This window comes from Panthera tigris, chromosome A2 (assembly GCF_018350195.1).
Source record: "Panthera tigris isolate Pti1 chromosome A2, P.tigris_Pti1_mat1.1, whole genome shotgun sequence".
Classification (NCBI taxonomy): Eukaryota; Metazoa; Chordata; class Mammalia; order Carnivora; family Felidae; genus Panthera; species Panthera tigris.
In genome coordinates, this window is record NC_056661.1 from 161661625 (window position 1) to 161687840 (window position 26216).

The 26216-nt window shown below is 60.8% G+C and overlaps 3 protein-coding genes across 5 annotated transcripts; 1 reads left to right on the forward strand and 2 right to left on the reverse strand.

Moving 5' to 3' along the window:
* The first annotated feature begins 1063 nt into the window (after positions 1-1063).
* On the forward strand, positions 1064-16475 carry SLC4A2 (solute carrier family 4 member 2). 2 transcript variants are annotated; one of them, XM_042975455.1, is made up of 23 exons: positions 1064-1223; positions 3439-3552; positions 5254-5419; positions 5573-5814; positions 5895-6013; positions 7427-7659; positions 7751-7893; positions 8901-9081; positions 10965-11100; positions 11193-11358; positions 11497-11611; positions 11742-11926; positions 12038-12263; positions 12407-12622; positions 12703-12851; positions 12976-13170; positions 14033-14287; positions 14394-14483; positions 14683-14849; positions 15238-15491; positions 15588-15757; positions 16032-16205; positions 16311-16475. In XM_042975455.1, exons 2-23 carry the CDS (start codon positions 3502-3504, stop codon positions 16389-16391), a joined length of 3714 nt encoding a protein of 1237 aa, XP_042831389.1. In that variant the 5' UTR covers positions 1064-1223; positions 3439-3501; the 3' UTR covers positions 16392-16475. The 2 variants fall into 2 exon arrangements, with proteins under 2 accessions (XP_042831389.1, XP_042831395.1); XM_042975461.1 differs by lacking the exons at positions 1064-1223; positions 3439-3552 and adding an exon at positions 4195-4232.
* A 177-nt stretch (positions 16476-16652) lies between these two features.
* On the reverse strand, positions 16653-20997 carry FASTK (Fas activated serine/threonine kinase). The gene is made up of 10 exons (XM_042975463.1): positions 20809-20997; positions 19603-20025; positions 18930-19109; positions 18664-18803; positions 17963-18176; positions 17699-17858; positions 17374-17465; positions 17154-17289; positions 16965-17079; positions 16653-16864 (listed from the first exon to the last, which is right to left on the reverse strand). Exons 1-10 carry the CDS (start codon positions 20888-20890, stop codon positions 16757-16759), a joined length of 1650 nt encoding a protein of 549 aa, XP_042831397.1. The 5' UTR covers positions 20891-20997; the 3' UTR covers positions 16653-16756.
* Positions 20998-21280: 283 nt separating this feature from the next.
* On the reverse strand, positions 21281-23780 carry TMUB1 (transmembrane and ubiquitin like domain containing 1). 2 transcript variants are annotated; one of them, XM_007087522.3, is made up of 3 exons: positions 23674-23780; positions 22377-22795; positions 21281-22096 (listed from the first exon to the last, which is right to left on the reverse strand). In XM_007087522.3, exons 2-3 carry the CDS (start codon positions 22763-22765, stop codon positions 21745-21747), a joined length of 741 nt encoding a protein of 246 aa, XP_007087584.2. In that variant the 5' UTR covers positions 22766-22795; positions 23674-23780; the 3' UTR covers positions 21281-21744. The 2 variants fall into 2 exon arrangements, with proteins under 2 accessions (XP_007087584.2, XP_042833371.1); XM_042977437.1 differs by having other exon boundaries at positions 22377-22790; positions 23674-23753.
* Between the last annotated feature and the right edge of the window lie 2436 nt (positions 23781-26216).

The window sequence follows — 26216 nt, forward strand, 5'->3', positions numbered from 1 at the left end:
AACACTGGGAGTCCCCCCTCACCCCCCATACCAGTCTGGAGAGCCCGGGCCCACCGGAGTCAACCAGGGTGTGGCCGAGGACTGGCAGGTCGGCTACCGCCCTCAACAGACAGAAGCACAGACAGATGCTATACTTGCAGCAGCCTTGACCTCATCCCTTAAGGAGTTGATTATAGATTTTCTTGCTCTCCTCTCTAATTGTCTCATGATTGCATTCTTGAGGGCTGTGAACTGGACAAAAACGGCCCCAAACAGCACTCCTCAGCACCCAAACCATAGTTGGTGCTAAACATTTGTTAATTAACTCGTTTAGATCAGACCGTTTTCGGCAAACACAATGCTGTGCTTCACCTGGTGGCATACTAAAAAATATAACAATTTTAAAAAGAAAAGTATACTCCCCCTCTGGAAGAATTTATCATCGAGTTGAGAAAGCCAGAAATACACAGAGCGATCTTTAATGGCAGGGGATGATTATAATAGGGTTCGAGGAGGGAGGTCGCCGCAGGGAAATCTCTCGGAGGCACAAGTACCCGGTTCGAAAAGTCTAGGTCAGCTCAGGGTAATGGGAATCCAACCTCCAGCAGCAATCACCCCTATCGCCAACCGCCTCCCGTCCCCCAGGCAAAGACGCGGACTTTTTTGGAGGCAGTGGGGATTACTGGGGAGGGGGTGGTGAGGGGGGTCGTAGGGGGAGAATCTTGACCCCGATGCATTCTATTTCAAGTTCCTCCGCCCGGAATTTCCCGATCATTTTTGTGTCGCCGTTTTCCTGCCTGGGATCCCCAGCGTGAGGCGGGCTCCCTTCCGCCCCGAGGTGCCTAATGCGGCCAAGAGACGGCGTCCTCAGGGTGCTCAAGTCCCGTGCCGGGAAGCCCGGGCGGCGGCCTCACGGGACTGAGCGGAAGGAGAGAGGGTGGCCGCTGGGGCGCCGGGCTCCCAGCGCGGGGCGGTGTCTGGAAGCGCGCCTCCGTCCCGGGTCTCGGCCCCGGCTCCCCGCCTCCCTACCCGCTGCGGCGGGGCCGCGCACGGTGCGCCGGGGGGGCGCGCACGCAGGGGGCTGGCCTGCCCGCGGCGCGGGGGAAAGTTGAGTTGGGAGAAGTTGGGAGCGGCGGGGGTGCGCCCCGAGGTGGGCACTAGGGAGTCGTCGGGAGCGCGCGAGGGCTCCGGAGAAGGGGGGAGAGACCCCGAGACCCCCGGGGCACGAAGTCCAGAGCAAGCGGGTAAGCGGAGAGGTGGCGGCGGAGGAGGGCCAGGGCCGCGGAGGGAGGAAGGGAGGGGGAAGGAAAGGGGGGAACTCGGGACTCAGAGCAGGGAGGGAGTGGAAGTGGAGGAAGGGGCGGAGACTGGGGCGCGGGGAAGCGAGGTCTTGGGGAGAAGGATGCGGAGGCGCGCGGAGTGTGGGTCGGGAGCGGGATCTGGGGTCCGTTTTTTAGAGTTACCTAAATCGAGGGTGCCGCGCCCCCTGCCACCAGGAGAGAGTAGTCTCTGGGAGGCGCCGCCGGCCTTCCCAATTCCTGGGCGGGCTCCAGATGATACCCCCTCCCTAAGACCTCCTGCTCTATTCTTAAGGCCCGTCCACGGTGCCTTAGCCTGGGGGTCGCCCCAGGCCGCTACCCCCGACCTCCGGGTTAGGAGGCGGAGCTGGGAAGAGAGGGGGCGTCGGGTCAGGTCAGGACAAGGGGTCAGGCAGAAGAGGGAGCACCTGGGTGGGGATGGGAAAGATGAGCCTGGAGAGTTGGACCTGACTGGGGGGGGGGGGGCTGGCTTGTCTGGGTGGGGAGCCCGTGCTGAGTGTGGGGGCGGCGCTGCCTGAAATCCACTTTATCCTCCTCCCTCCGCCCCCACCCCACCCCCACCAGCCACACGTCGAAGAGCTGTGGAATGTGCGAGTTCACTTGGGGGGTGGTTAATGCCCAAGTGGGGGTCCGGGGTGCTAATCCCTTGGGCAGGGGTGGGGGAGATGCTAATCCTCCGGGCCGGTCGGGGCTGGTCCCGGAATGTGCCCCCACCCCGGATTATCGGCACCGATGCTCTGGACAGAAGCTGCTTTGTGTTCTGGGCCGGCGGGGAGGGGGTGGGGGGCGGGGGGTGGAGGAGTACACTGAGGGCACAGCCTGGAAGTGGGAGTGGGGCACCTGCAGGTGCCCAAGACACCACACACCCTTCTCAGGCGGGGGTGGGGGGGGGCCTCCCCTGTGCCCCTCTCCCCCACACCAGACGTGATCTGGCTGAAGGCCTGCTAGGGGGAGGTGAGGAGAGCGTCAGCTGAGTGGGAGTGCTTGCCAAGAATGTGTTGCTCCCGGCTCCCCACCCTGGACTGACCCCCCAGATGTATATTGTTTGACCCTCCACTGACCTGTCTTATGCCCGAGTTTGCCCTAAGTGGGACACTGTGTCCCCCCCCCCCCCCGCCGCCCCCAACAACACACTGGGGAACTTAAGTACTTTACTTTGGAGAACCTTGAGTGCCCCCCCAGCCCCACCTCCCCCACTAGGAATGAGTATCCTGGTTTGCACTGGTCAGGTTCCTTAACCACAACTGTTCTGCTTCCCCACCGCACACCCAGTGCCCTCCCCAGACACCCCTACAGTCACAGTCAGGAGGGCGTCAGCCCTGACACTCATATTTTCCTGGCTCCCGCCTAGGGGAGGGGAGGGATCAGGACTGCCCCTTAGGGCAGAACCTCAGGGTTTCTGTGCCCACCCTCTTCCCAGTCCGTCACGTGCCCCTCCCCCATTATAAAGCTCCGTCCTGCCAGTGCCCGCTGCCCGCTGTCTTCCCTTCCTCCCTCCCACTGAGTGAGTGGAGTTGGGCTCCTGCCCCTCCCCCCAGGGAGCAACTTCATCAGGGGAGGGGGCACAGTCCTGTGTCTCCTCCCAGCCCTGGGTCTGGTGTCTCTGCCACCCCCTTGCTTGCTGTTTGGTGCTCTCCAGTCTCTCCTTTTCCTTCTCCCCACTCTGCTCCACGGGGTGTCTGCCTCTGCCCAGGATACTCCTCTCTTGGTCAGCCCCCATCGGGTGCCACCAGTCACTGCTCCTGATTCTGCCTTTTGAGCCTGTCTTTTCTCCCCCTCTCTCCTCCACTCCCCACCCTGATTTCTGCTGCCTTCTCTGGAGGTCTGGGCCTGGGCTCCCTTAGTCACCTGGCCCTTTGTGGCCTCCTTGGCCTCAGTCCTCTCCTCTCTGTTTTTCTCATTTCTTCCTATAAGTAACTTTTTTCTTTGCCCTCCAGCCTCTGAGGGCCACCCTAAAACCCTTCCTAGTCTAGAGGATCCCGAGCCGCAGGGAGACCGCTCAGTGCCAGCTGGCGGGAAATTCCTGAGACCTGTTTTCCCCCCCTCCCCGGGCGGGGTGTATGTTGGGGGGCTGAGCAAGGCTGGGGCACTTCTGCCTGGAGGCCTGCTCTCACGTGATCGGTCCTCTCCCCCTGCTCAGGTTATGCCGCCGCCTTGTTGCCCTGAAAGCCGCAGTGACAGTGAAAAGGGCTAAGATTTGGCCATGAGCAGCGCCCCCCGGCGCCCCACCTCGGGCGCAGATTCTTTCTGTACTGTGAGTATTGCCCAGCCCACCTCACCGCCCCTCCCACGGCCACAGGTGCTCTGACGGAGGGTCCACATCAAACGGGTGTGTGCGTGTGTGTCTGTGTGTGCGTGTGCGTGTGCGTGTGTGTGTGTGTGTGTGTGTAGGCAGACTCTGGAGGAAGGGGAGCCTCTGATGGATTGGGGAGGGGCGCTGCCATCCCTCCCCTGGCCTTATTGGGGTCTCTGGGGTCTGGGATGCGTATTGGTTGGAGGGGGGTCATGTTACTTCCAGTCCCATGGAGGGAGTGGAGGCTGTCTCCTGAAGACCTGGGAGGTTCTTTAGCCTCAGAGAGAGAGGAACTTTGGGGACCCTGCGTCTGTAACCTGGCGACCCCCTGTGACCCAGCTTTAGAGGCAGTAGCGCCCTAGCACAGTGGTTCTGGGCAGTTTGCTTGCAGCAACAGCCCCGCCCCTGGCCCCACGTGCCACCCAGGCCCGCCCTGCCCTGCCCCACGTGGCCATCGCCCCACGTGGCCCCCTCCTGATTTTCCTGAGGAGTGTAATGATTAACCCCAAGTGCCATAATCAGCCCCTTATTGGTCATCTGGCCCAGCAGGGCACGTGACTGGGAAGGGGCACGGGCAGGTCCCCTCCCTCTCCTTCCCGAGTTCACCCCTGCCTGCCATGGACTTCCTCCTGCGGCCTCAGGTGCGAGGGGCTCTTGACCCCCCTGTTCCCACCCTGGGTAGCTCCCTGTGCTCACTCGCTTCAGCCACCTCCTGCCGCCTTCCTCCTGCTGCTAATTCTGGTGAGAGTGGAGCCCGGTGCTTGGGGAACGGGCTAGAGCTGCCGAGATGGGCGGGGGCAGGGCGGGGGGGGGGTGGGGAGCAAGCCCCCCGACCCCTGTATCTTGTATCCAGTATCCCTGCCACTCCCTGCTGCTCCTGTCCCCACCTCGGTGTCTCTCCAGGACCCGCCTTCTTCTTAGTCCTCCTCCCCTTGCTCTGGCCACTGGCACCGCCACGGAGGGGGCTCCATACCCCGCCCTTGGAGATCCCGATGCCCTTGAGGTCCAGAAGCTCTAGAGCAAATATTTGGCGGTGCTTGGAGCTGAGACTGGCAGGGGTGGTGGGGGCTGGACAAAGACTGTGGCTAGGCAGCAGGCTGCTTAGCTAGGCTGAGCTCTCCAAAGCATCGCCGCCACCGCAGTCCGCTGCTCCTCTCCTGCAGTATGACTCAGGTGGGGGAGGGGGTGAGAGGCGGGGCTAGGAGCCGGCTGAGGGGCCCTGGGCTCGGTGGGGTGCCGCTGGGGTTGGTGGTGGTGGGGGGGAATTCCTGACAAGGTGAAGCGTTGCATTCCTATCCAGGGGCTTGGTTTCACTTTGACTCAGAAGAGTCCCGGCCAGTCAGCTTGGGCACCTCCAGAAGTTACTTTTCAGGCTCGATAGTTGTTCTCCAGCCAGAGGGGATTTGTTCACCAGCAGCCATGTGAACTGGCCAGTTCACACGCCCTGCCCTACCTCGGGGCTGGATCCACAGGATTCTGCACCTGCCCTAGAACGGACCGGAACGGGCACAGGCACACGTGCCAGGCGCAGATGGCCCTGGCCTTTGAGGGGAAGGCTGCTGGTGGGGGGGTCCTGGATCCCCAGCTCAGCACAGGGTGGGGTTTCAGGGTACGACCCTTGGTGAGCCCCCGTGTGTCCTCTCCACCCCTTCTTCCCCACAGCCAGAGCCAGAGAGCTTGGGCTCTGCGGCGCCTGGGTTCCCCGAGCAGGAGGAGGATGAACTCCACCGCACCCTGGGTGTGGAGCGGTTTGAGGAGATCCTGCAGGAGGCTGGGTCTCGAGGAGGAGAGGAGCCAGGCCGCAGCTATGGGGAGGAAGACTTTGAATGTGAGGGGGCAGCGGGGAGGGGGCAGCGGGGGCGCTGGGCTCGACTGTCCAGCAGGGGAGGGGCTGGGGGGGGCCTAGTGGGAGGAACCAGGGCGGCGGGGGAGGGGAGGGATGCTGCGCCTCGCCTGCAGCCAGGCCCCCTCCTCCCTGTAGACCACCGCCAGTCCTCCCACCACATCCATCACCCGCTGTCTGCCCACTTGCCTCCGGACGCCCGCCGCCGCAAGACCCCCCAGGGCCTGGGAAGGAAGCCTCGCAGGCGCCCTGGAGCCTCCCCTACCGGGGAGACCCCCACCATTGAAGAGGGGGAGGAAGATGAGGATGAGGCCAGTGAGGCCGAGGGGGCCCGGGCACTTACCCAACCGTCCCCTGTCTCCACACCCTCTTCGGTGCAGGTGAGTTGGGGCAGGGCTCCTGGGGGTGCCTCCGGGATCCCTAGCCTGGCCTCACCTGCCCTCATGGATTCCTGTTCCAGTTCTTTCTCCAGGAGGATGAAGGCCCCGACCGGAAGACAGAGAGGACCAGTCCATCCCCTCCTCCACCGCTGCCCCACCAGGAGGGGGCTCCCCGGGCCAGCAGAGGGGCCCAGACTGGGTAAGTGTCCCCAGAGACTTCCCCTCCTGGTGTCAGTGAGGTGATGTGGGAAAAAAAAAGAAGAAAAAAGCACGAGCCTCAGGATCCTCAGACTGGGGGCTCAAATCCCAGCCCTGCCCCTTTGGGCAAGTACGACCTCTCTCAGCCTCAGCCTTTCCGTGTGCAGAAGAATAGAAGCTCTCTCGCAAGGCGGTTGCAGGAATCGAAGGGTGGTGTGAATGAAAGTTAAGTGTGGGTTGGCCTGGCACAGAACAGGTGTGCAGGCTAAGGCCGCCCCCCACCCCCCGTCCGCGTCTCCTGCACCTGTGGTTTCGGGTAGAGCAGCGAGCACTGGATCAGGGGTTGGATCCGTAACCTCCGAGTACCCCCTGGGGCTCCAAAGATGCGAGAAGATGAGGAGAAGTCCCTTTCGCTCCTGGGAAGTGGCACCAGAAAAGTTACTGTGCTGAAGGGCAGATTTATGCGGTATCAGCGGGGGATTGGAGTCTGGGGGTGTCAGCCCGAAAAGGCTTGTTGGAGGAAACCACTTTGCCCTGGGTCTCAAGGTCACCACTATCACGGACCTGTTGTTTTCTGGGTGCCAGGCAGTGTGAAGGGCTGCGGGGAACAGAAGGGCGTGCTCCACGACTCTCTGAGGCTGCAGGCAGCACATGGGCCGTGTGCACGGGGGCACGAGCTGGCGGGCAGCCCAGGGGCCGGTGGGAGGCAGAGGAGCCTCAGAGAGAGCGTAGCGTTGGAAAAGTAGGTCAGATTTGTGGGCAGGGGTGCAGACAGAACCGAGAGCCCGGGGGCGAGGGGTGGGTGGATACTGGGGAAGAAAGCCTGTCGGGAGGGACTCGTTTGGGACGTGGGCTCGGGGCTGGGGAGGAGCCGTTTAGGATGATGTGGCAGGGCTTGGGCTCCCTGGCAGTGGCAGAGGGGAAGGGGGCATCCTGATTTGGGGGACAGGAGCAGAAGCTGGCACCTGTAAGGACAAGGCGTTTGTGTTCTCATGACCTCCAGGGAGCCGTCTATACTTTTAAAGGCCCGTTCTTACGTACTTGACTCCATTTGGTTAGGAACTTGGACGCGTGACCCGCTTTGAGTCCATGGCGAGGGGTGTGCTTGGTGGGGGCGGGGGGCGCTGTACTAGGTGCGTTTCCCGACACCACCTTGCCCCACACCCCAGGAGGCTGGCCCGAGCTCTCTTTTGCTGCTGAGCAGTTTATGTTTGGAGGGAGCCGGTGTGATTGCTCTGGCAGCACGGCCAGGAGAGGGTAGGGCCAGATTTAAATGCTGCATCCGCTCCTGGGATCTTCACTCTTCCACGCCCACACCCACCAAGAGCGGGGAGCGGGAGCGGGGGTCTGGTTGGAGTCCCCTTCCCAGGATCCTGCTGCGTGGCTCCCGCTCATGGCTGCTCTGTCGGTCCAGAGCCCCGGCGGAAGAGGTGGCCGCTGTGGCCAGTGGCGCGGCAGGAGGTGATGACGGGGGAGCTTCCGGGCGCCCCCAGCCCAAAGCGCAGCCTGGGCACCGAAGCTACAACCTGCAGGAGAGGAGGCGTATTGGAAGCATGACTGGGGCTGAGCAGGCTCTGCTGCCCCGAGTCCCCACAGACGAGAGTGAGGCCCAGACGCTGGCCACCGCTGACCTAGACCTCATGAAGAGTGAGTGCTGGGCGCGGGCCATGCCCCATGCTGGTGGGAACGGGGCGTAAGAGAAAGGGGGAGCCTGACACCGTTCCTCTGCCTCCTGCAGGCCACCGGTTCGAGGACGTTCCTGGAGTGCGTCGGCACTTGGTGCGGAAGAATGCCAAAGGGTCTGGGCAGGGTGGCCGGGAAGGCCGAGAGCCTGGCCCCACGCCTCGGACCCGGCCCCGGGCTCCCCACAAGCCTCACGAGGTACTGTTCTCTACTTCATGCTCTTCTGTCATCTCCCTGTCCATCTTCTCCCCACAGCCGCCCCCCGCCCTCGCCCCAGCAATAATTTCAAACTCCAGGACTGCCATCTGCAGTTGTGAAGCTTGTACACTGCACAAGAATCCTTGACGTTGTTGAGTTGGGTGTTAGGATTCTGTTTCACATCTTAGACCCTGTTCATTTCTATATCCTGGCCATTTCCTGGCAGCTGGCAGTGAGGAGCTTGAGGACCCTTTGGGCCAGAGGTGGCTCTGTAGAGCAGTACGTGTCATTTTTTGGAATCCAGTCACCTGTGCTCCTTTGGGCCTTCCACACCTGTGAAGATGACAGCCCAGCTGGCACGAGCCATCAATCAGGGGCAGCGATTGGCCAGGATCACTGTTACTTAGTGACGCTGTCATTCTTAGGCTCCAGGGCTCTGGTCTTGAACCCCACCCCTTCCAGTGGATTTTTTTTTTTTTTTTGACCTTTTTATTGAGGTCTCACAGCATACAGCGAGGTGCGCTGGGGCTGAGCGTACAGCTCGGTGATTTTTTTTTTTGCACACGGAAACACCTGGCTAACTCTCCCTGGACACAGAGCGTTTTCCGCACTCGGTTCCTTCACGCCTCTGCTCAGTGCCCTCAGCGGTGACTGCTCTTCTGTGGTTCTCAGTCAGTTTTGTCAGTTTTTGAACGTGTAGACGTGGAAGCATAGGACACTCCAGTGTCGGGGGACGTGGGTGGTGACCGTTCATCAAGCATTTACTACGTCACGTACGGTGCCGAGCGTTTTGTATACTTTTTCTTCCGATCCTCATAACAGGCCTTTGAGGTGGGTATTCCTACTCCCATTTTACAGAGGAGGGAACTCTGTACCTATGTACCTCCGTGCCCGCGTGCCATGTCCCGTGCCGGGTCACACGCCCACCCTGACACTGGTTGTCTTGGAGAACAGCCCCTGGGCTCCGCCGGCTCTGACCTTGTCATGCCCTTTTATCTTATCCCAAGGTATTTGTGGAGCTCAACGAGTTGCTGCTGGACAAAAACCAGGAGCCCCAGTGGCGGGAGACAGCGCGCTGGATCAAATTTGAGGAGGATGTGGAGGAGGAGACGGAGCGCTGGGGGAAGCCCCACGTGGCCTCCCTGTCCTTCCGCAGCCTCCTTGAGCTCCGCCGGACCCTGGCCCATGGTAACCTGCCCTGCCCCCCCGCCCCATCCTCATCCCAGGTAAATCTTGTTGACTGAGCCTGTTCTCTGAGGACCAGAAACCCACAAATTTATCTCTTTTTTTCCTAATGGTTATTTACTTATTTATTTTTATTATTTTTTAGTTGCGGCGTGTTATTTTTTAAAATATTTTTTTAAGCATATGTAATTTGAGAGCGCGAGTGCGGGAGGGGCAGAGAGAAAGGATCCCAAGCGGGCTCCGCACCGTCAGTGTGGAGCCCGATGTGCGGCTCGATCTCATGGACTGCGAGATCATGAGCTGAGCCAAAATCGAGAGTCGGATGCTTAACCAGTTGAGCCACCCAGGTGCCCCAAATGTTTATTTATTTTTCAGGGGAGGGGCAGAGACAGAGAGGGAGACACACGATCCAAATCAAGCTCCAGGCTCTGAGCTGTTAGCACAGACCCCGACGTGGGGCTCAAACTCACAAACTGTGAGATCATGACCTAATCAAATGCTTAACCGACTGAGCCACTCAGGCATACCCCCGCCCCCCCCTCCCCCCCCCCAAATTTGTCTTAACCAGCACAGTGTATGATGTTAGCAGAGCTCAGGACAGAGCCTTCTTTTCTCATGATGTCATATAGCCTGTCACCTCTTGGGCTCTGTCATTGGTGATTGCAGGGCAGGATTGACACAAGTCTCTGTTATCTGGGATTTTTAGCAAATGGCTTCTTTAAGTGATGTTTTCAGATAACTGAAGCTGGTATGTTTGGGATGCTGACATGTTTTTAAAGAATTTTGATGGGAACTTTTCTGAAATGATCTAATCTATAGGGCTACGTGAATTTTTTTCTTTTTTTTTTTTTTCCAAAGATTTTTATTTTTAAGTAATCTCTACACCCAGTGTGGGGCTTGAACTCACAACCCCAAGATCAAGAGTCACATGCTGCACCGACTGAGCCAGTCAGGGGCCCCACAGGCTATGTAAATTTCACTAAAAAAATAAGATGCAGGAGTCTTGAGGTCTAGGTCTGATATTTCTGCTCTTTGTTTGCTCCTTCCTGTTGGGGAAGTCACTCCCGGTTGCTGTCAGAAGGCCTCTATTTGTATACAGCTGGGTACTCAGAAACCTTCTGTCAGAATTATTTCAAAACCAGGAGTAAATAGGCTCTGAGCGAGGCTTGCAGGCTTTGTATGAGGTGCCACAGTGCAGGTGCTTTGTCACAGGACTTTGCAATCCATTTTGGCTGCTCAGGGGTCTTTGGTTCTGTCCGTTCTTTGGTTCTGTGTTCCTGCAAGTGACCTTGACAAATGACCTGGTCGCTTTTGAAAGGACTTCCATTTCTGTATCAAATAGTCGTTCAGAGCAGTGACTGGGAGAAAGATCTGGAAACTGTCCTGTGAGCAGCTGTTGGACTTGGGGAAGTCGAGGAGCTTGGGGCAGAGGGTGACATATTCAGGTGACTCAAGGCCACAGATAGGCTGTGTCACGCTCAGAGGGCAGAACTAGGACCCTAGAGTGGATGTTAGGGGAGGCAGCGTGGGGCTCGCTGAAAGGAGGAACTTTCTAACAACAAAAAAAGTGGCCCTGTCTGAGTGGATGGCCTGGGGCGCCCCACTTGAGGCTGGGCGCTCCTTGGAAGGGGCCTCTGGGAGGGCCCTGCCTCGGTGGCCTCTGCTGAGCCCCACGATGTTCTTGTGGGAGAGAGTGCTGGAAGGAACAGGTCAGAGAGGTGATGGGGCTGGGGCCTGGAGCCCTGCTCGCTGATTTCTGGGCCAGCGCTCCTTCCTGGGACCATGCTTACCTAGCTGGCCCCTTGTCCCTGGTTCTTTCTCCCTTCTGCCCCCTGGCTGCGTTTCTTGCCTGGGGATGAAGGCCCCTCTGTGCCATCCTGTTCCAGGGGCTGTGCTTCTGGACCTGGACCAGCAGACCCTGCCTGGGGTGGCCCACCAGGTGGTGGAGCAGATGGTCATCTCTGACCAGATCAAGGCTGAAGACAGAGCCAACGTGCTGCGGGCCCTGCTGCTGAAACACAGGTGAGACCCCCCCCCCCCCACTGCTGCCCCTGCCTGCCTGACCCTTGCCCTGGCCACCGCTCTCCTTCCTTCACCGCCCTCTGCTCTTCTAGCCACCCGAGTGATGAGAAGGACTTCTCCTTCCCTCGAAACATCTCAGCCGGCTCCCTGGGCTCCCTGCTAGGGCATCACCATGGCCAGGGGGCCGAGAGTGACCCCCACGTCACTGAACCTCTCATCGGAGGCGTTCCCGACACTCGGCTAGAGGTGGAACGAGAGGTGAGGGGGAACGGTGGCCCTACCTGGTTCAGGTCCCAGCCACCACGGCTGGCCGAGGGACTGCGAGCGAGCCCGGGTGGGGCGGCGGGGTGGGGGTTGGGGCCGGCAGGGCTGAGCTCCGTTCTTCCGTGTTTCCAGCGGGAGCTGCCACCTCCAGCCCCGCCAGCCGGCATCACTCGCTCCAAGTCCAAGCACGAACTGAAGCTCCTGGAGAAGATCCCCGAGAACGCCGAGGCCACGGTGGTCCTTGTGGGTATGTGGGCGAGTCTCGGGGACAGGGGTGTCGGCGGCCACGCCTGCCTCGGTGCCACCCTGGGGCTGGGGACCAGGGGCCGGGGGGCGGCCCGTGCCCTCTCCTGCCCGTGATGGCACCGTGCCCTTAGGCTGTGTGGAGTTCCTCTCCCGCCCCACCATGGCCTTCGTGCGGCTGCGGGAGGCCGTGGAGCTGGACGCGGTGCTGGAGGTACCCGTGCCCGTGCGCTTCCTCTTCCTGCTTCTGGGCCCGAGCAGCGCCAACATGGACTACCACGAGATCGGCCGTTCTATCTCTACTCTCATGTCTGACAAGGTCAGGCCCTCCCCAGCGCCCGCCGGGACGCCCCAGGGGTCTCTCCCGGCCCTGCTCCGGACCCCTTGGCCTCGCCCCGTGCCCTCACCGGTCCCCGGCCTGCTTTGACAGCAATTCCACGAGGCAGCCTACCTGGCAGACGAGCGGGAGGACCTGCTGACCGCCATCAACGCCTTCCTGGATTGCAGCGTGGTGCTGCCGCCCTCGGAGGTGCAGGGCGAGGAGCTGCTGCGATCTGTCGCTCACTTCCAACGCCAGATGCTCAAGAAGCGAGAGGAGCAGGGCCGGCTGTTGCCCACGGGGGCGGGACTGGAGCCCAAGTCGGCCCAAGATAAGGGTATGGGCCAGTGCGGGACAGGGTCGAGAAGCGGGCTACCCGCGGGGGCTCGGGGGCTCCGGCTGGGGTCCGTGTGTACGTGGAGGAGCGGGGTGAGCACGGAGGGGCCGCGGCGGGCGCCCTGACGGAGGCCTGGGCTGCAGCGCTCCTGCAGATGGTAGAGGCGGCAGGCGCAGTCGAAGACGATCCCCTCCGGCGGACGGGCCGGCCCTTTGGGGGCCTGATCCGGGACGTGCGGCGCCGCTATCCCCACTACCTGAGTGACTTCCGAGATGCGCTTGACCCTCAGTGCCTGGCTGCCGTCATCTTCATCTACTTCGCAGCCCTGTCCCCTGCCATCACCTTCGGGGGGCTGCTGGGTAAGGAGAGGCTTCGGGTGGGGGCAGGGCACGCACAGGGCCCTGGTTGCCAGCTCCTGAGCTGCTCCCTGCCACCCCAGGAGAGAAAACTCAGGACCTGATTGGGGTGTCGGAGCTGATCATGTCCACGGCGCTCCAGGGGGTGATCTTCTGCCTGCTGGGGGCCCAGCCGCTGCTGGTGATCGGCTTCTCTGGGCCCCTGCTGGTGTTTGAGGAGGCCTTCTTCTCGGTAAGGGCCCGCAGGCTACCTGGGGGCTGGCTCTTCCTGCCCTGCCGCAGCTGCCCCTCCTGTTCCCCGACACGCCTGCCTTGTTAGCCCCCCGGGCTCTGGACCTGACCGGTCGCCCCCCCAGTTCTGCAGGAGCAACAACCTGGAGTACCTGGTGGGCCGCGTGTGGATCGGCTTCTGGCTGGTGCTCCTGGCCCTGCTCATGGTGGCCCTGGAGGGGAGCTTCCTGGTGCGCTTTGTCTCCCGGTTCACCCAGGAGATCTTTGCCTTCCTCATCTCCCTCATCTTCATCTACGAGACCTTCTACAAGCTGATTAAGGTGAGCAGGCCCTGCTGAGAACAGGGCTGGGAGGGGTGAGGCCTCGGGACCAGAGGGAGCCAGGCCACATCCTGCCCGTCTCTCATTCTTGCTTCCGGGTGTGAGGTTCCAGGCTGTCCGAAGCTCCCCTGGGCTGCTGTCTGAGCCCACAGAGCACGGGCTGGTTCTTCCTCCTGGCCCCTCGCCACCCTCCCTGTCACCACCAACACACATACTGGAGCTGCACGTCAATCTTAAAAACCCACGTGTTTTTGTTTTTGTTTTTGTTTTTTTAATTATCTTTTTATTTATTTTTGAGAGACAGAGTGTGAGCAGGGGAGGAGCTAAAGGGAGGGAGACAGAATCCAAAGCAGGCTCCAGGCCCTGAGCTGTCAGCACAGAGCCCGCCGCGGGGCCTGAATTCACGGACCGTGAGATCATGACCTGAGCCGAAGTCGGACACTCAACCGACTGAGCCACTCAGGCGCCCCACTCACACGCGCTTTAATAACAAAAGTAATATGTCCTTTTGTTGAAGTGACAACCCAGAAGCATAAAAGAGAAACGCCCCCAAGGTGACAAAGAGTCCCAGCTTGGGCACCAGACCCTTGCCTGGGTCAGGCTTAGGAGACTGCCACTGCGGTCCTCTGCGCCCCGCACTCTGCCCCTCTGTAGTCCGCAGCTGCCCGAAGTAGACGAGCCCCTCTCTTCATGCCCGGTTTCCCTTGCTCACAGCTGGCGACTTCAGCCATTTTCTTGATCAACAGGACAACCCCTGTGAGGCCAGGCCCACCATCCCCTATCCCGTCTGCCCCGCTCAGCATACATCCAGGCCCAGAAATCTTGCCAGTTTCACTGATGGAGTCCTTTGTCCTCTCCCCAGATCTTCCAGGAACACCCCCTCCACGGCTGCTCCGTCTCCAATAGCTCTGAGGCAGACAGCGGCGAGAACACCACGTGGCACGGGGCAGGAGCCACGCTGGGGCCGGGGAATGGGAGCTCATCTGTGCCAGCCGGGCAGGGGAGGCCTCGGGGCCAGCCCAACACGGCCCTGCTGTCGCTGGTGCTCATGGCCGGCACCTTCTTTATCGCTTTCTTCCTGCGCAAATTCAAGAACAGCCGGTTCTTCCCTGGCCGGGTGTGTGGGCTGAAATGCCGGAGGGAGGTGGAAGCGGGGGGCCAGGAAGGGTGACCGAGTCACGGCTGGAGGGAGGCGGGGGCCTGAGCACGGTGCTTGCCCACAGGTGCGGCGGGTGATTGGGGACTTTGGGGTGCCCATCGCGATCCTCATCATGGTGCTTGTGGATTACAGTATTGAGGACACCTATACCCAGGTAAGGTGGAGCACACGCAGCAGGGAGGGGGTGCTGCCTGGCACCCGGCTCCAGATGTTCTCCAGCCCAGCCCCTGCCTCTCAGCTGGGCACACACCAGGCCTCTGCCACAGCAGGCCCTCGGCATTCACCCTGCCTGTCGCAGTTCAGGGCTCTCCCTCCAAGGTTCACCGACCCCCGGGCCCACCTCTATCCTGCAGAAGCTGAGCGTGCCCAGTGGATTCTCCGTGACAGCCCCAGAAAAGCGGGGCTGGGTCATCAACCCTCTGGGGGAGAACAGCTCCTTCCCCGTGTGGATGATGGTTGCCAGCCTGCTGCCCGCCATCTTGGTCTTCATCCTCATTTTCATGGAGACCCAGATCACCACGTGAGTGGTCCCAGCCAGGAGGGCGCCCTGTGGACAGGAACCACATCATTCACGGAAGGGAGCCCCAGCCAGGCTGGGAGTTAATGGGTGCACTGGGTGAGGGGAGCCCAGGATGCCTGGCTGGCCCCTAGAGTTTATTTTGTAGACAATAGAAAGTTCCACTGACGTTTGCTGGGATGGGCGCGGTACGGACCGGAAGCTGTCCTGAAGGGCAGGGAGGGTGGCCTGGGGAAGGCTCAGCTCCGTGACAGAGGTCTTGTCCTGACGGGATGGGCAGGGACCACCAGCTTCCAAAAACAGACAGAGGCTACTGGCTGGATGCTCTGGAAAGACACGGCTCTGTGCCAAGCCGGTCCCAGGGCGTCAGTGAGTGCCTGTCCCCACTCAGGCTGATCATCTCCAAGAAGGAGCGGATGCTGCAGAAGGGCTCCGGCTTCCACCTGGACCTGCTGCTTATCGTGGCCATGGGAGGCATCTGTGCCCTCTTCGGCCTGCCCTGGCTGGCTGCCGCCACCGTCCGCTCCGTCACCCACGCCAACGCGCTCACCGTCATGAGCAAGGCCGTGGCGCCTGGGGACAAGCCCAAGATCCAGGAGGTCAAGGAGCAGCGGGTAACAGGGCTGCTGGTCGCCCTGCTTGTGGGTACGTCCACCTCTTGCCCCCGCCCTTCCCAGACGGGTCTCTGAGGATGGGGAGCCCTGATGCCAGCCGTTCCTCCCTCTCTGCCCCCCCCGCCAGGCCTCTCCTTGGTTATTGGGGACCTGCTCCGGCAGATCCCCTTGGCTGTGCTCTTTGGAATTTTTCTGTACATGGGAGTTACCTCCCTTAACGGGATCCAGTTCTACGAGCGGCTGCACCTGCTGCTCATGCCCCCCAAACACCACCCAGATGTGACCTACGTCAAGAAGGTAAGAGCCCGCTTCGAAGAGCCCCGTGCCTCTGCCCCTCCGGGTCAGTGGGGGGGGTGGGGGGTCATACCCTCCGGCACCCCATCTGCCCACTTGGGCCAGCCGCCATTGAGTCTGCACAGACGTAGCTCTGGGAAGCACCCAGGAAGGCACTTCCATCCCCACCCCTGTGCAGGGAAGAATGCGGCGGGCCTCCTGAATGTGGCGGGCCAGGTGGCCCTCCGAGGCCGGGGAGAAGCCTGGCCTCACGTGTCCCCTCCCGCCTCACCCCCAGGTTCGGACCCTCCGTATGCACCTGTTCACAGCCCTGCAGCTGCTCTGCTTGGCCTTGCTCTGGGCGGTCATGTCCACAGCCGCCTCCCTGGCCTTCCCCTTCATCCTCATCCTCACAGTGCCGCTCCGCATGGTGGTGCTCACCCGAATCTTCACCGAGCGAGAGATGAAATGTGTAAGGCGTCCTGCCCCTCCCCACCAGCCCTGCCGGCGCCCTCTGGGGTGTCCCCTTCCAGCTTGAGGTCAGGATCCACCTTCTCGATTCCCTCCACCCCCACAGCTGGATGCTAATGAGGCGGAGCCAGTGTTCGATGAGCGGGAGGGTGTGGACGAGTACAATGAGATGCCCATGCCTGTGTAGCCGCTGCCTGGACCGACGGCCGAGGGACAGACGGACAGAGGGAACAGGGGCTGGGGGGTGCTCTCCCCCTCCCCTCCCTCATTTTTATTTAAGTGAATAATTTAAAGTCCCCTTACCATCCTCACCCCCCCCCGCCCCCACAGTAAAGTGCTTCGGCCCCCACCTATCCTTGGCTTTCTGTCTCTGTATGGGGAGGGGGCACGGATGGAAAAGAGGTGGGGGAACCCAGCCCGCTCCCTGTCCCAGAAACAAGATGCAAGATGAGGAAGGAAAGGGATTTTAATGAGAAACCGAAACAGAGAAAGCCAAAGTGCAAATCGTCCACCCCCCATCGGAGGGTCATCCTGAGCCCCGTGTGTGCCCCCTCACCCCCCTTCAGGCCCCCAGCGGAGGCCCAAGGCCTGGAGCTTCTGCCTCAGGTAGCTCTTGAGCTGGGGCAGGCCTCTCTGTGACTCCAGTTCCTCGAAGGGCAGCTGCGGGGGGGGAGGACAGCACGTTACCCACAGGGCCCGTGGGCTGAGGGGAAAAAGGACGGCGTGGAGACTCTCCCGGGGTGAGGCAGGGGCCGCTCACCGGCAGGAGCTGGTAGCCCATCAGGCCCAGGTGCCGCTCCCGTAGGGCCCTCGAGCCCAGCAGCACTCGGCCGTCGCGGCAGAAATGCCAGCGCTCCCGCAGCATCAGCACCACCCTGGAGGGGGGTGGACCATAGCTCAGGGTGCTGTCCACAGAGGCAGGGGAGGCTCCTCCGCCCTCCCCCCTTACCTTTGGGCCGGGTCGTGGGTCGTGGGCTGAGAGGCAGCCTGGCCCTGGGGACAGGACCTGGGAGGGTATGGTAGGAAGGGGTCCTGGGTCCTCACGGGCAGCACGGCACCAGAGCTGCTGACACACAACAGGAAGTCTGGAGGGAGGAAGAGAAAGGGCCGCTGGCTTCCAGCCACGGCTCTGTATACCTGTGGGCTGGGCCACCCCACCCGGGGTTCACCTGTGCAGTAGCCTGGAGGCACGGTCAGGTCCTGCCGGTACTTCTCTTCCCCCAGCAGCTGGCGCAGCCCCTCCGCCACTATATCCTTGTGACTGAGAGGGGAGGGGAAACACCGATCTGGAAAGGCTCGAGAGTCTCCTCCTAAATCACTCCTGCACGCTTCTCCACCCTGGGCAAATGCCTTCCGTGTCCCGAGGCCCATTTCTGTCCCCTCCCGTGACCACTTAGGGCACATGAGCATGGACAGTTCAGGGTCCCCCTGGCTCTTCTACTCTATGCTGCTTTCAGGCTGGTCCCCTCCCCTCCCCCAGGCTGCCCCATCCACCTGTACTTGCAGCGGGCACGGTCAGTGATGAGTGGCTGGGGGAAGATGGGCACTTGCTGCCTTCGGGGAAGGCGGGGACCCCGGTATCCTGGAAGTTCCAGCTCCACGGCTGCGTCCAGCAGGGAGAGGTAGCGCCGCACAATCAGGGCGTGAGGGGTGCCTGTGGGAAAGCAGGCCGGAGGCTCGCTGGGCTGCGGGGCCCCACCCCCACTCGCCCCTGCCCGCTGGCCCTCGGGGACCCAGCCAGCCCTCCTGTCCGCGCACCACTGATGTGGTTGATGAATCCTGGGGAAAAGACAAAGTGCAGGGCCCTGAAGGGCAGGCACCGCAGCTGGCACAGTGACATCAAGATGTTGACAGTAGCCAGGGGAGCCACCCCTGCTTCCCGAGCCAGGATCCTCTCAAGGCAGGGCATAAACTGCTGTTCCAGGGGCAAGTAGTTCAGCCGCCCAAAGGGCAGGACCAACTTCTGTACCACCTGTGAAGGAAGAGCAGCCCTTCACCCCGCACGAAACAGTTCTCCGGTATCCGCCACAAGCTGAGCCTCGGGGAGGCTTGGCCTGCAAGCTGCTGTCTCTGTAAAGGCAGAACGATCCCTCTACCCCGGCGTACACACCAGAAGTTTGACAGCGTAACCAGTGTCTTGAGCCCCATGTGATTAATCAAACCAGTAGAGGAGACGTCGCTGTGGGGGCCGGCCCTGAAGACTTAGAGGAGTGGGCTCAACGAAGCTAAGACAGCGCCGAGTGCTTGGAGAACTGCAGAGAACCAGGCATACACGCTGGGTAGGTGGACAAGCCAAGAGGGTGTGAGCAAAGACGAACCCCCGGGGGCCAGAGCAGAGAGCCTAGCTGGTTGTCTGCCGCAGGAAGCAGCAGCCGGTCAAGCTGCATGGGGGGCTGGGCCTGACACGGTGCCTGAGGAGGGCTGGGAGAGGAGCATGGCAGGGCGGGAGGTAATCCCACCTTGCTGCTGAGCTGCATTTCCTGGACCACCAGGAAATGGGCAATGGCTTCCAGAAGCTGGGGCTCCCGCAACCGGTGCCGGGCCAGGTGCTGGGCCAGGAGCACCATCACGTGGGGTGTCAGTTCCTCCGGCCTGGCCTCTGTGAAAAACAGCCTATTATGCTGGACCCTCGGGCCAGATCTGGACGACACCTTTTAGCCCAGACACCACCACCTGCCTCCTCTTCGGCCCCTCCCCGCCACCTGCCTTTAGTCCCCTCCAGCACCTGCCAGGCTGCGGATGAGATGCTGCCGTGGATGCCTCAGGAAACGAGGGCAGCTCAGAGCAGCTTCCAATCTTTGCCCACCGCGAAGGACAGGTTGCAGAGAGGGAGGTGGCTTCGGAGGGAGGCGGAACCTTCTCTCCTGCTCCAGGGCACACATCAAGGGCCCATCTGATGGGAAGCCTGAGAGGGAGAGGGTCAGAGGAGGCAGTCCTGGTAACGGAGAGCTGCTCTGCTCCAGTCCTGGGGTTCAGTGGGTGAATTCCCAACCTCTCACGTCTCCACGTTCTGGACTGGAAGGGTTGCTACAGTGTAAGTGGAAACACTGGAGAAAGGTGAAACGCCATGTGAACGTATGGTATCAGGACGGTCTGTGGGGAAGGCCTTATACAAAGATGGCAAGTGAGTTCTCATCTCATGCCAATGGTGACACGCTATAGTGGCTTTCTAGAGCACTGTATTGGAAGGAATCAGGGTTGGCACCCTAGCTAAGCTGGAACGAAGGCTGCTGGACTCCTGGTGTCTGCTGTGAAGACGGGAGGGGCCGCAAGCGTGCCAGGGTATGCGCCATTCCTGGCAGAGCCTGAGAGGTGAATTCTGTCAGTGATCTCGGGTCTTCTATGCTCTTTCTCTACTCTTCCGTTAACACCCACCCACCCCCAGACACCCTCCTCACCAAGTAAGACTGCAAGGTGCAGACACACGTGGACGGTGTGAATATCAAAGGAGGGGCAGTTTCGGATGATGAGCTGACTCAAGTCCCGTAGTGTGGCCTGCTCCACAGGAGGGGGCCGTGGCTGAGACCCCAAGAGCTGGCCCAGACGACGAAGTGCCACGGGGTAGTGATGGGCGCGCACCTTGGTGGGGTTCTGGCCCAGCCAGCGCAGCAGCTCCCCCGGGCTCCTCGCCTGTTCCAGAAGCCGCTGTAGCCCCTGCACGGGGCCTGCATGGAGGCCTCCTCCAGGAGGCCAGTCCCCCCACTTGCCGGGCCCCAGACAACAGGGCTGTACTGGCGGGAGCAGCAGCAGGCCAGAGAGCCGAGCAGCAGAGGCCTGGGCAGAGAGCAGGACTCGAAGCATGGAGTTTGGTGTTGGAGACCCTGAGGGGCAGCCCAGAAAAGGGGGTGAGGTTTTCTCCAAAGGGGAGGAAAATCCGCTATCTTACTCCTTACCTCGCTCCCCAATTCAGAGGGCCCTGGGGTCGGGGCAACCCAGACTCATGTTCACTCTTCCTTGAGACTGCTCTAGTCTTCCCCACCCCGCCCCTCTCTGCCTCCTTCCATCCTTTGAAATGGCACCTTCGGTGTACGCGGCACAGTGATATTTACAAAGCAATTCCACATGCATTGCGTATCTCCTCTGGTCCTCTACACACGCCTATGAGGTGGTAGGCAGGGCTGGCACTACATCGATTTCACAGGTGGAGAAACCAAGGCCCAGAGAGGAAAGGCAGTGAAGCCTGAGGTCACGAATCGGGTTAGTGGTCGTGCCCAGCCTGGAGCCCAGCTGGCCCCGTCGATACGCCCTCCCGACCACCTCCCCCTCCCGCAGGAGGCGGCAGCGGCGAGGAGGGTGGAACGCGGGCTCCGCAGCCGGCGGTCCTGGGTTCCATGCTGGGCGCTCCCGCTTACCACCGGCATGACCTTGGACAAGTGGCTTCGTCTCTCAGCCCAAGCCTCCTCACCCGTGAAACGAGAACGCAGCGCCCACCTCGCGGGGCGCCCGTGGAGCCCGAGCGCGCAGCTTTGCAAAGGTGCGGAGTCGGCCGTGTCAGGGGCCCCCACACCCACCCGGGCCCGGGGACGCCAGCAGACCGTGGTCATGGTCGCCAACGCCAACTCCCGCCGCCCGCCCGCAGCCCGCCCCGCAGATGCCACCCCTACATGACTCCCCAGGCCCCGCGCAGGTCGCTCCCTCAGTCGGTCTCGGGGCCCGGGAGCCGGGCTCCCTCCGCGGCTTCCTCATCGGCGGGCCACCGAGTCCGCCATCTTCCCAGCAGCCCCCGGATCGCGGCCCGGACGCCAATAGCGGCTCAGTCCCCGACCGGGACAGACGTGGCTCCCGTCAGGCCCTGCGCGCGCCGCCGCCGCCGCCGCGACCGCCGCCGCCGCGCGCCCCGCCCCCCGCTTCCGGGAAGCTGCGCGCGCCGAGCCTGGGCGGTGCCGGGGGCGGAGCCAGAAGGCCCGGCTCTGAGGCTCCGGCGAACAGAGAGCGGAAGTCGGCGGCGGGTCGTGTAAGGTTGGTTGGGCACCCGGAGAGCTCAGTCCGCTCCCTTCGCTCCTTTTCTCCCAGTGGGCAAGGGCTCCCCGCCCAACACCCCCGCGGGCCCGCACACTCAGAGACACACACGGAGAGTGAAAACTTCACAGTTATTTAATCTGCACATGTTCCAGAGAAGCCCTCTGCCCCTCCCAGCTCCCCTTCACCAGCGCCCCGCAGTCCTTGGGTCCCCAAATCAGCCCAAGGAGCTCTTAGGGACTAGAAGTGGCTGGGTCCTCAGACAGAATACTAAGATGGGCCCAGGGGTGTAGCCTGGCTCTGCCCAGGGCCAAGGCAGTGACAGCAGCTGCCTGACCCTGAAGAGCTGACTGTCAATGGGGGCTGAGAGCCAGCAGCCCCAGGAGGTGGCCCAGAGCCATGGAGGTCACAGGGAGGGGCCTCGGCCGACTCCCGGAGCGCTCTGCTGCGCAGCGCTGGGCTCCAGGGTAGTGGGAAGAGGCAGGCGGGAGTGGTGGGCCTGGGCAGACAACAACTCCCACTGTGTCGTGGGGAGCAAGGTCCGGAGGGGCCAGCGACACTGCCGAGAGCCCGTGGAGGCACTACGGGCGGTACATGGCAAAGGCCAGGAGGCTGAGGAGCAGGGTGAAGCCGGCCAGACCCAGAGTGGCGGTCAGGGGAAAGAAGGGCCGGTACTGGATCTGGCAATACCAGAGCAGCAGCAGCAGCAGAAGCAGGAGAGGCAGCAGCAGGCTGCCTATTTCCAGCCCGGAGGGGCCTGGCTCTGACCCCGGTGGGCAAGGGGGATGTGGGGGACCCACGCGTGTGGACACGTGGCAGTGGAGAACGCAGTTGGGTGGGAGGTGAAGGCTGCCCAGAGTCTGGGTGTCGTCTCCTAGCAGTTGCCCTTGGTAAATGAGTCGCACCTGCTGTTCCCGGCCGGGAAACTGGGTCCTGAGGAGAGAGGGACCTGGGTAAGAGAGCAGGCCTCAGGCAATCCTGGTCCCTTGCCCAGAACAACACTCACCTTTGCCTCCACCCACCACCCAGTTGGTGGCCTCTAAGGGGGTCCCTTCCTGCTATGGGGGAACAATACAATGTGCCATGTGGGGACCTCAGTTCCCTCCTCTATAGAATGAGGGGGAGGTCTCCGATCTCTCGTGGCCTCTCTGGGTCTGTGATCATTGCCACCCCACTCTTTAGAATTTTCTTTCCTGTCCCCATCCCAGCTTACCTTTTCAGGGAGCCAATGGTATCGTGGGGCCAGGCCCTGGCCACCTGCTCTGAATCGTTGAGGAATTTCAGCCGGAGCACTAGGGGCTCCTGGGGGGAGTCCGGGGTTGGTGACGTTGCTGAGAGCCCTATGCCAGACTCTGGCTGTGCAGCCTGACCTCTGTGTCTCAAGCTGGGAGTTTCGGCTCCTGGGGCCTCCCCTCTGATGCTGCCGGTGACCGCCATGGCTTCACTGGGCTGTGCTGGTGTTGGAGTCCCTGATGGCTGGGGCAGTGGGTCGGCGCCCTCCGCGGTGTGTGTTGAGACCCAGGCGAGAGCCAGCACCAGAAGGCAGGCAAGCACCGCGAAAAGGATGGTCACCTCATCACCCACCCCTTCAATCAAGGCCATGGCACCTGCCTTGCCTGCCACGCTACTGAGCTGGGGAGGCACAAAGAACCCATGAGGGGCTGGATCGCTGGCCAACAGCCCTCTGAACTTCCACAGGCTCCTGAAGCCACCCCACCAAACTCTCCCACAGTCTTTATCCCTCTCCCGCTTACGCAAGCTCCACCCTAGGGCACATTACTGCTCTGAAACCTGATGTCCCAACCTTGCTTCAAGTGCCCCTTCGCATCACCAAATCCCGAGTCCTAACTTGCTCTAAACTGAGTTCTAGGTCTTCAGCCCGCTCCTCCATTCATCCACTCTCCCGACTTAAGGGCCTTGACATTCTAAGCAACCTCTTCCCTAAATTAACCCTCACCGAACTTCACCCCAAAGCTGACCTAGTCTCCCATCTACTGTCCCAGAGTTTATCTACTCCTTCGTCTATTTCATCCCAACGCTCATCTACTCCTCCATCATTAAAGGTGCTCCAAGGGGATAGAAAATGGGTTTCTTTCCCCCGCCCCCCGCCCCGTTATCATTTAACCAAAGGCCATCCGCGGATGGGGACTGCTTCCCAAGGCTTCCCCACACCACACGTCAATCTCCGCCCTTTGGCAATTCGGAGCTTCCAATGGTTGCCATCCCCCGACCCAAATTGGCCCCTCCAGTCTACTGAAGGCCCACCCCGTGGCGGCCCGACTCCGCGCCTCTTGTGGAAGCCTCTCCAAACCCAGTCCGCAGGCGGACCCCAGATCCCGCCCAGGAATCCGGACTTCGCCCTCCCTACCCCCAGCTCTTCCATCACCCCTCCCATCTTCCCGCCCCCCGGGAGCCGCGTTAGGGCAACCGGAGAACCGGGGGCGGGACGAGAGGGGGCCAGCTGGGGCCCGGGGCGGTGGGGTGGGCGCGGTCAACGCGCAGGGACTCACCGCCCGGCTCCGCCAGCTCCATAGCGGACCCTCGGGCACTTCCGGGCGGGAGGCGCCGAGGTCGCGGACACCTGAAGGCACCCCCTCCTTCCCTGCCGCCGCCGCCCGAAGCATTGTGGGACTTGTAGTCCTGCGCGGTGCGCATTTCCCGCCCTCCACCCTGCGGACCCACGTGCGGGGATCTGCAGGATAGTCCTGGTGCCCGCAAGACGCTGAGGGGCCCGCGGGGGCGGGCTTGCTAGTCCCCTGAGGTTTGGGCGACAGTAGGATCCGCCCCCTCCCCTGCTGGCATCCAGGGCATCTGTCACTCCAAAAACCAACGTCAGCTAGAGCACGTCAGAGTCCCCGTGTTAACAGATGCAGTGACTGGAGAGCTCAGGTGGCCCCTATCCCGGTCTGCTCTTATGTCAGAGTGAACGCCAAAAGGCACTGTGGGTCCCCTAAATTGACTCTTTGGCTCAGAGCCCAGTACCCATGGGCTGTCTCATCAGGTTGGTTACGCACCCCTCCCCAAGGCTGGCCACGGTGGCTTGTGCTGTCTTGTTTCCCTCGTCCTTTCCCCTTGCCCCTGTAAGACTATGCAAGAAGCATGGACCTTGGAGCCTGGCACAGATGCCGATCGATCCCTTATCCTGTGTTTATCACCTGTATAACCTTGGGTGCGCTACTGAATCTCTCTGAATCTTAATTTCTTTGTTCCTAAAGCATAATTTCATAATGAAATTCTAAGGAAGAAATTAGGTTTTATTAAATAAGCATGAAAACGATGTAAGGGATCTGTTACACAGTAGATATTTGTTCACCTAGTATTAGTACGCTCTCTCCACCCAGATCTGGGCTTGGAAACTGGGTCCTCAGAGTGTCACTGTGTAGAGGACATTGAGCCCCAGCCTGGCTTGGGTCAGCTAATTATGGCTTTCCCCTCCTTCCTCTGGGCCACAGAGATCTCATGTCTGGGTTTTATAGGCCAGTCTTGATGAAAAGCAATGTACCCTACAGTTTCCATTCATGCTTACCTGTGGGAGCAAGTACCCCAAGTGTTGCCTTGGGAAAGCCAGTTTAGATGTATGACAGACAGACGTGACTTCTCTCTAGTTCCTTCCCTCTCATTCATTCATTTATTCTAGAAACATTTTTAAGTGTATTTATTTTGAGAAGGGGGAGGGGAAGAGAGAGACTCCTAAGGAGGCTCTGCACCGTCAGCACAGCCCCGACTCAACTCGGGGCTCTATCTCACGACCCTTGAGATCATGACCTGAGCCGTAACCAAGAGTCGGATGCTTAACCGACTGAGCCACCCAGGCACACGGAACATTAATTAAAGGTATACCAAATGCCACACACACTGCATGATGCTGGGAATACAATGGTGAATCACACAGGTAAACTTGTCCCTGCTCTCATGAGGCTCATATAATAATAGGAGACAGACATGTAGACAAGCCCACGAGTCCTAACGAAGATCCGTTAGGCTGCTGGGGCAACCCATTTGAGATACTCTTTACTCTCAGCATCTTTCCTGGGAGGTACCTGGTGCAGATTCTTACCGTCCGTTCTAGTTAAGCATCTAAAAGACGTGTTTGCTATTGCTTTTAGAATTACACAGTACGAGAGCTAGGTGTTTTGCTCAATTACTATATTTTGCCGATGAAGCATGGAGAGGGTACAAGACATCAGTAAGGTCAAACGTGTAGACAGAACCTGAATCTTTCAGGAGCTAGGGAGGCCCCGGGTATTGAGTAGCTTGTGCCTGGTTCTTTGGAAGGTACAAGACACTTAGGTGACTGCCTTGGTGACTGGGGCAGAGTTATGTGAATGGCCAAATGGGGTCAACTGTTTGCTGGGAAAAGACCTAGCTTGGCCTGGGAGGTGGAAGTGTGTGTATCGAGATTGACATATGTCAACTGTCCCAGAGGACATCGGGGCATGGCCCTGGATTGGCTGGGGCCAGTGCCCTGCACATGCCCTCTCTTACACGTTTTAAGAAAGATTGGGGATGGAGGTGGATTAGCAGGACTGCTGATGGCTTTGGCAATGGGGATGCAGAGGAACTGAGACATTGAAGGGAGCTCCCTGTCCCTGGAAGGAGCCGACAGGAACACAGGGTGGGCGAGGGGGTGACAATTAAGAGAGCATTGTGGGCTCTGGTGAGTCTCTTGAAAGGGATGAGAGGGGAGAAGAAAGCATAATATTGGATTCATCTCCTTTGCCTGTGTACCAGCCGGGACCAGGGTGGTGGCAGTCAGTGAACCGTCCCGGTCCCAAAGGAAAGTCTTTTAGGGGAAGGTTGAAGATGAGTGGGGATTGTTGTTTAGAGTGTCATTTCCAAGGGCCCTGCTGATGAAGGAAGCTCTCAGGGAGAACTGGAAACGGAAGCAGGGAACCTAGATTTCTAGGCTCTGTGCCGCAGCCCCCAGTCTAGAGTCCAGGGGAGGACCAGAGAGAGAACCGTGGGGACAGAGTGGTCCCTGGGGATGATCTCGGACGGGAACAGGGGGCTCGTGTCTCACTAAAAGGCAGAACTGTGTAAGTGAGGCACAGCT

What these genes read in the sequence shown, in the direction of transcription:
- SLC4A2 (XM_042975455.1), top strand. Translation starts at nt 3,502, where the DNA reads ATGAGCAGCGCCCCCCGGCGCCCCACCTCGGGCGCAGATTCTTTCTGT. An exon ending in CACCTTCGGGGGGCTGCTGG is followed by an intron (nt 12,623 to 12,702) that starts GTAAGGAGAGGC and finishes CTGCCACCCCAG; the next exon opens with GAGAGAAAACTCAGGACCTG. An exon ending in CCTTCTACAAGCTGATTAAG is followed by an intron (nt 13,171 to 14,032) that starts GTGAGCAGGCCC and finishes TCCTCTCCCCAG; the next exon opens with ATCTTCCAGGAACACCCCCT.
- FASTK (XM_042975463.1), bottom strand. Translation starts at nt 20,890, where the DNA reads ATGAGGAAGCCGCGGAGGGAGCCCGGCTCCCGGGCCCCGAGACCGACT. An exon ending in AAATGCAGCTCAGCAGCAAG is followed by an intron (nt 18,177 to 18,663) that starts GTGGGATTACCT and finishes CTTCCTTCACAG; the next exon opens with GTGGTACAGAAGTTGGTCCT. An exon ending in TGGGCTACCAGCTCCTGCCG is followed by an intron (nt 16,865 to 16,964) that starts GTGAGCGGCCCC and finishes CCCCCCCCGCAG; the next exon opens with CTGCCCTTCGAGGAACTGGA.
- TMUB1 (XM_007087522.3), bottom strand. Translation starts at nt 22,765, where the DNA reads ATGGCCTTGATTGAAGGGGTGGGTGATGAGGTGACCATCCTTTTCGCG. An exon ending in ACCATTGGCTCCCTGAAAAG is followed by an intron (nt 22,097 to 22,376) that starts GTAAGCTGGGAT and finishes CTCTCTCCTCAG; the next exon opens with GACCCAGTTTCCCGGCCGGG.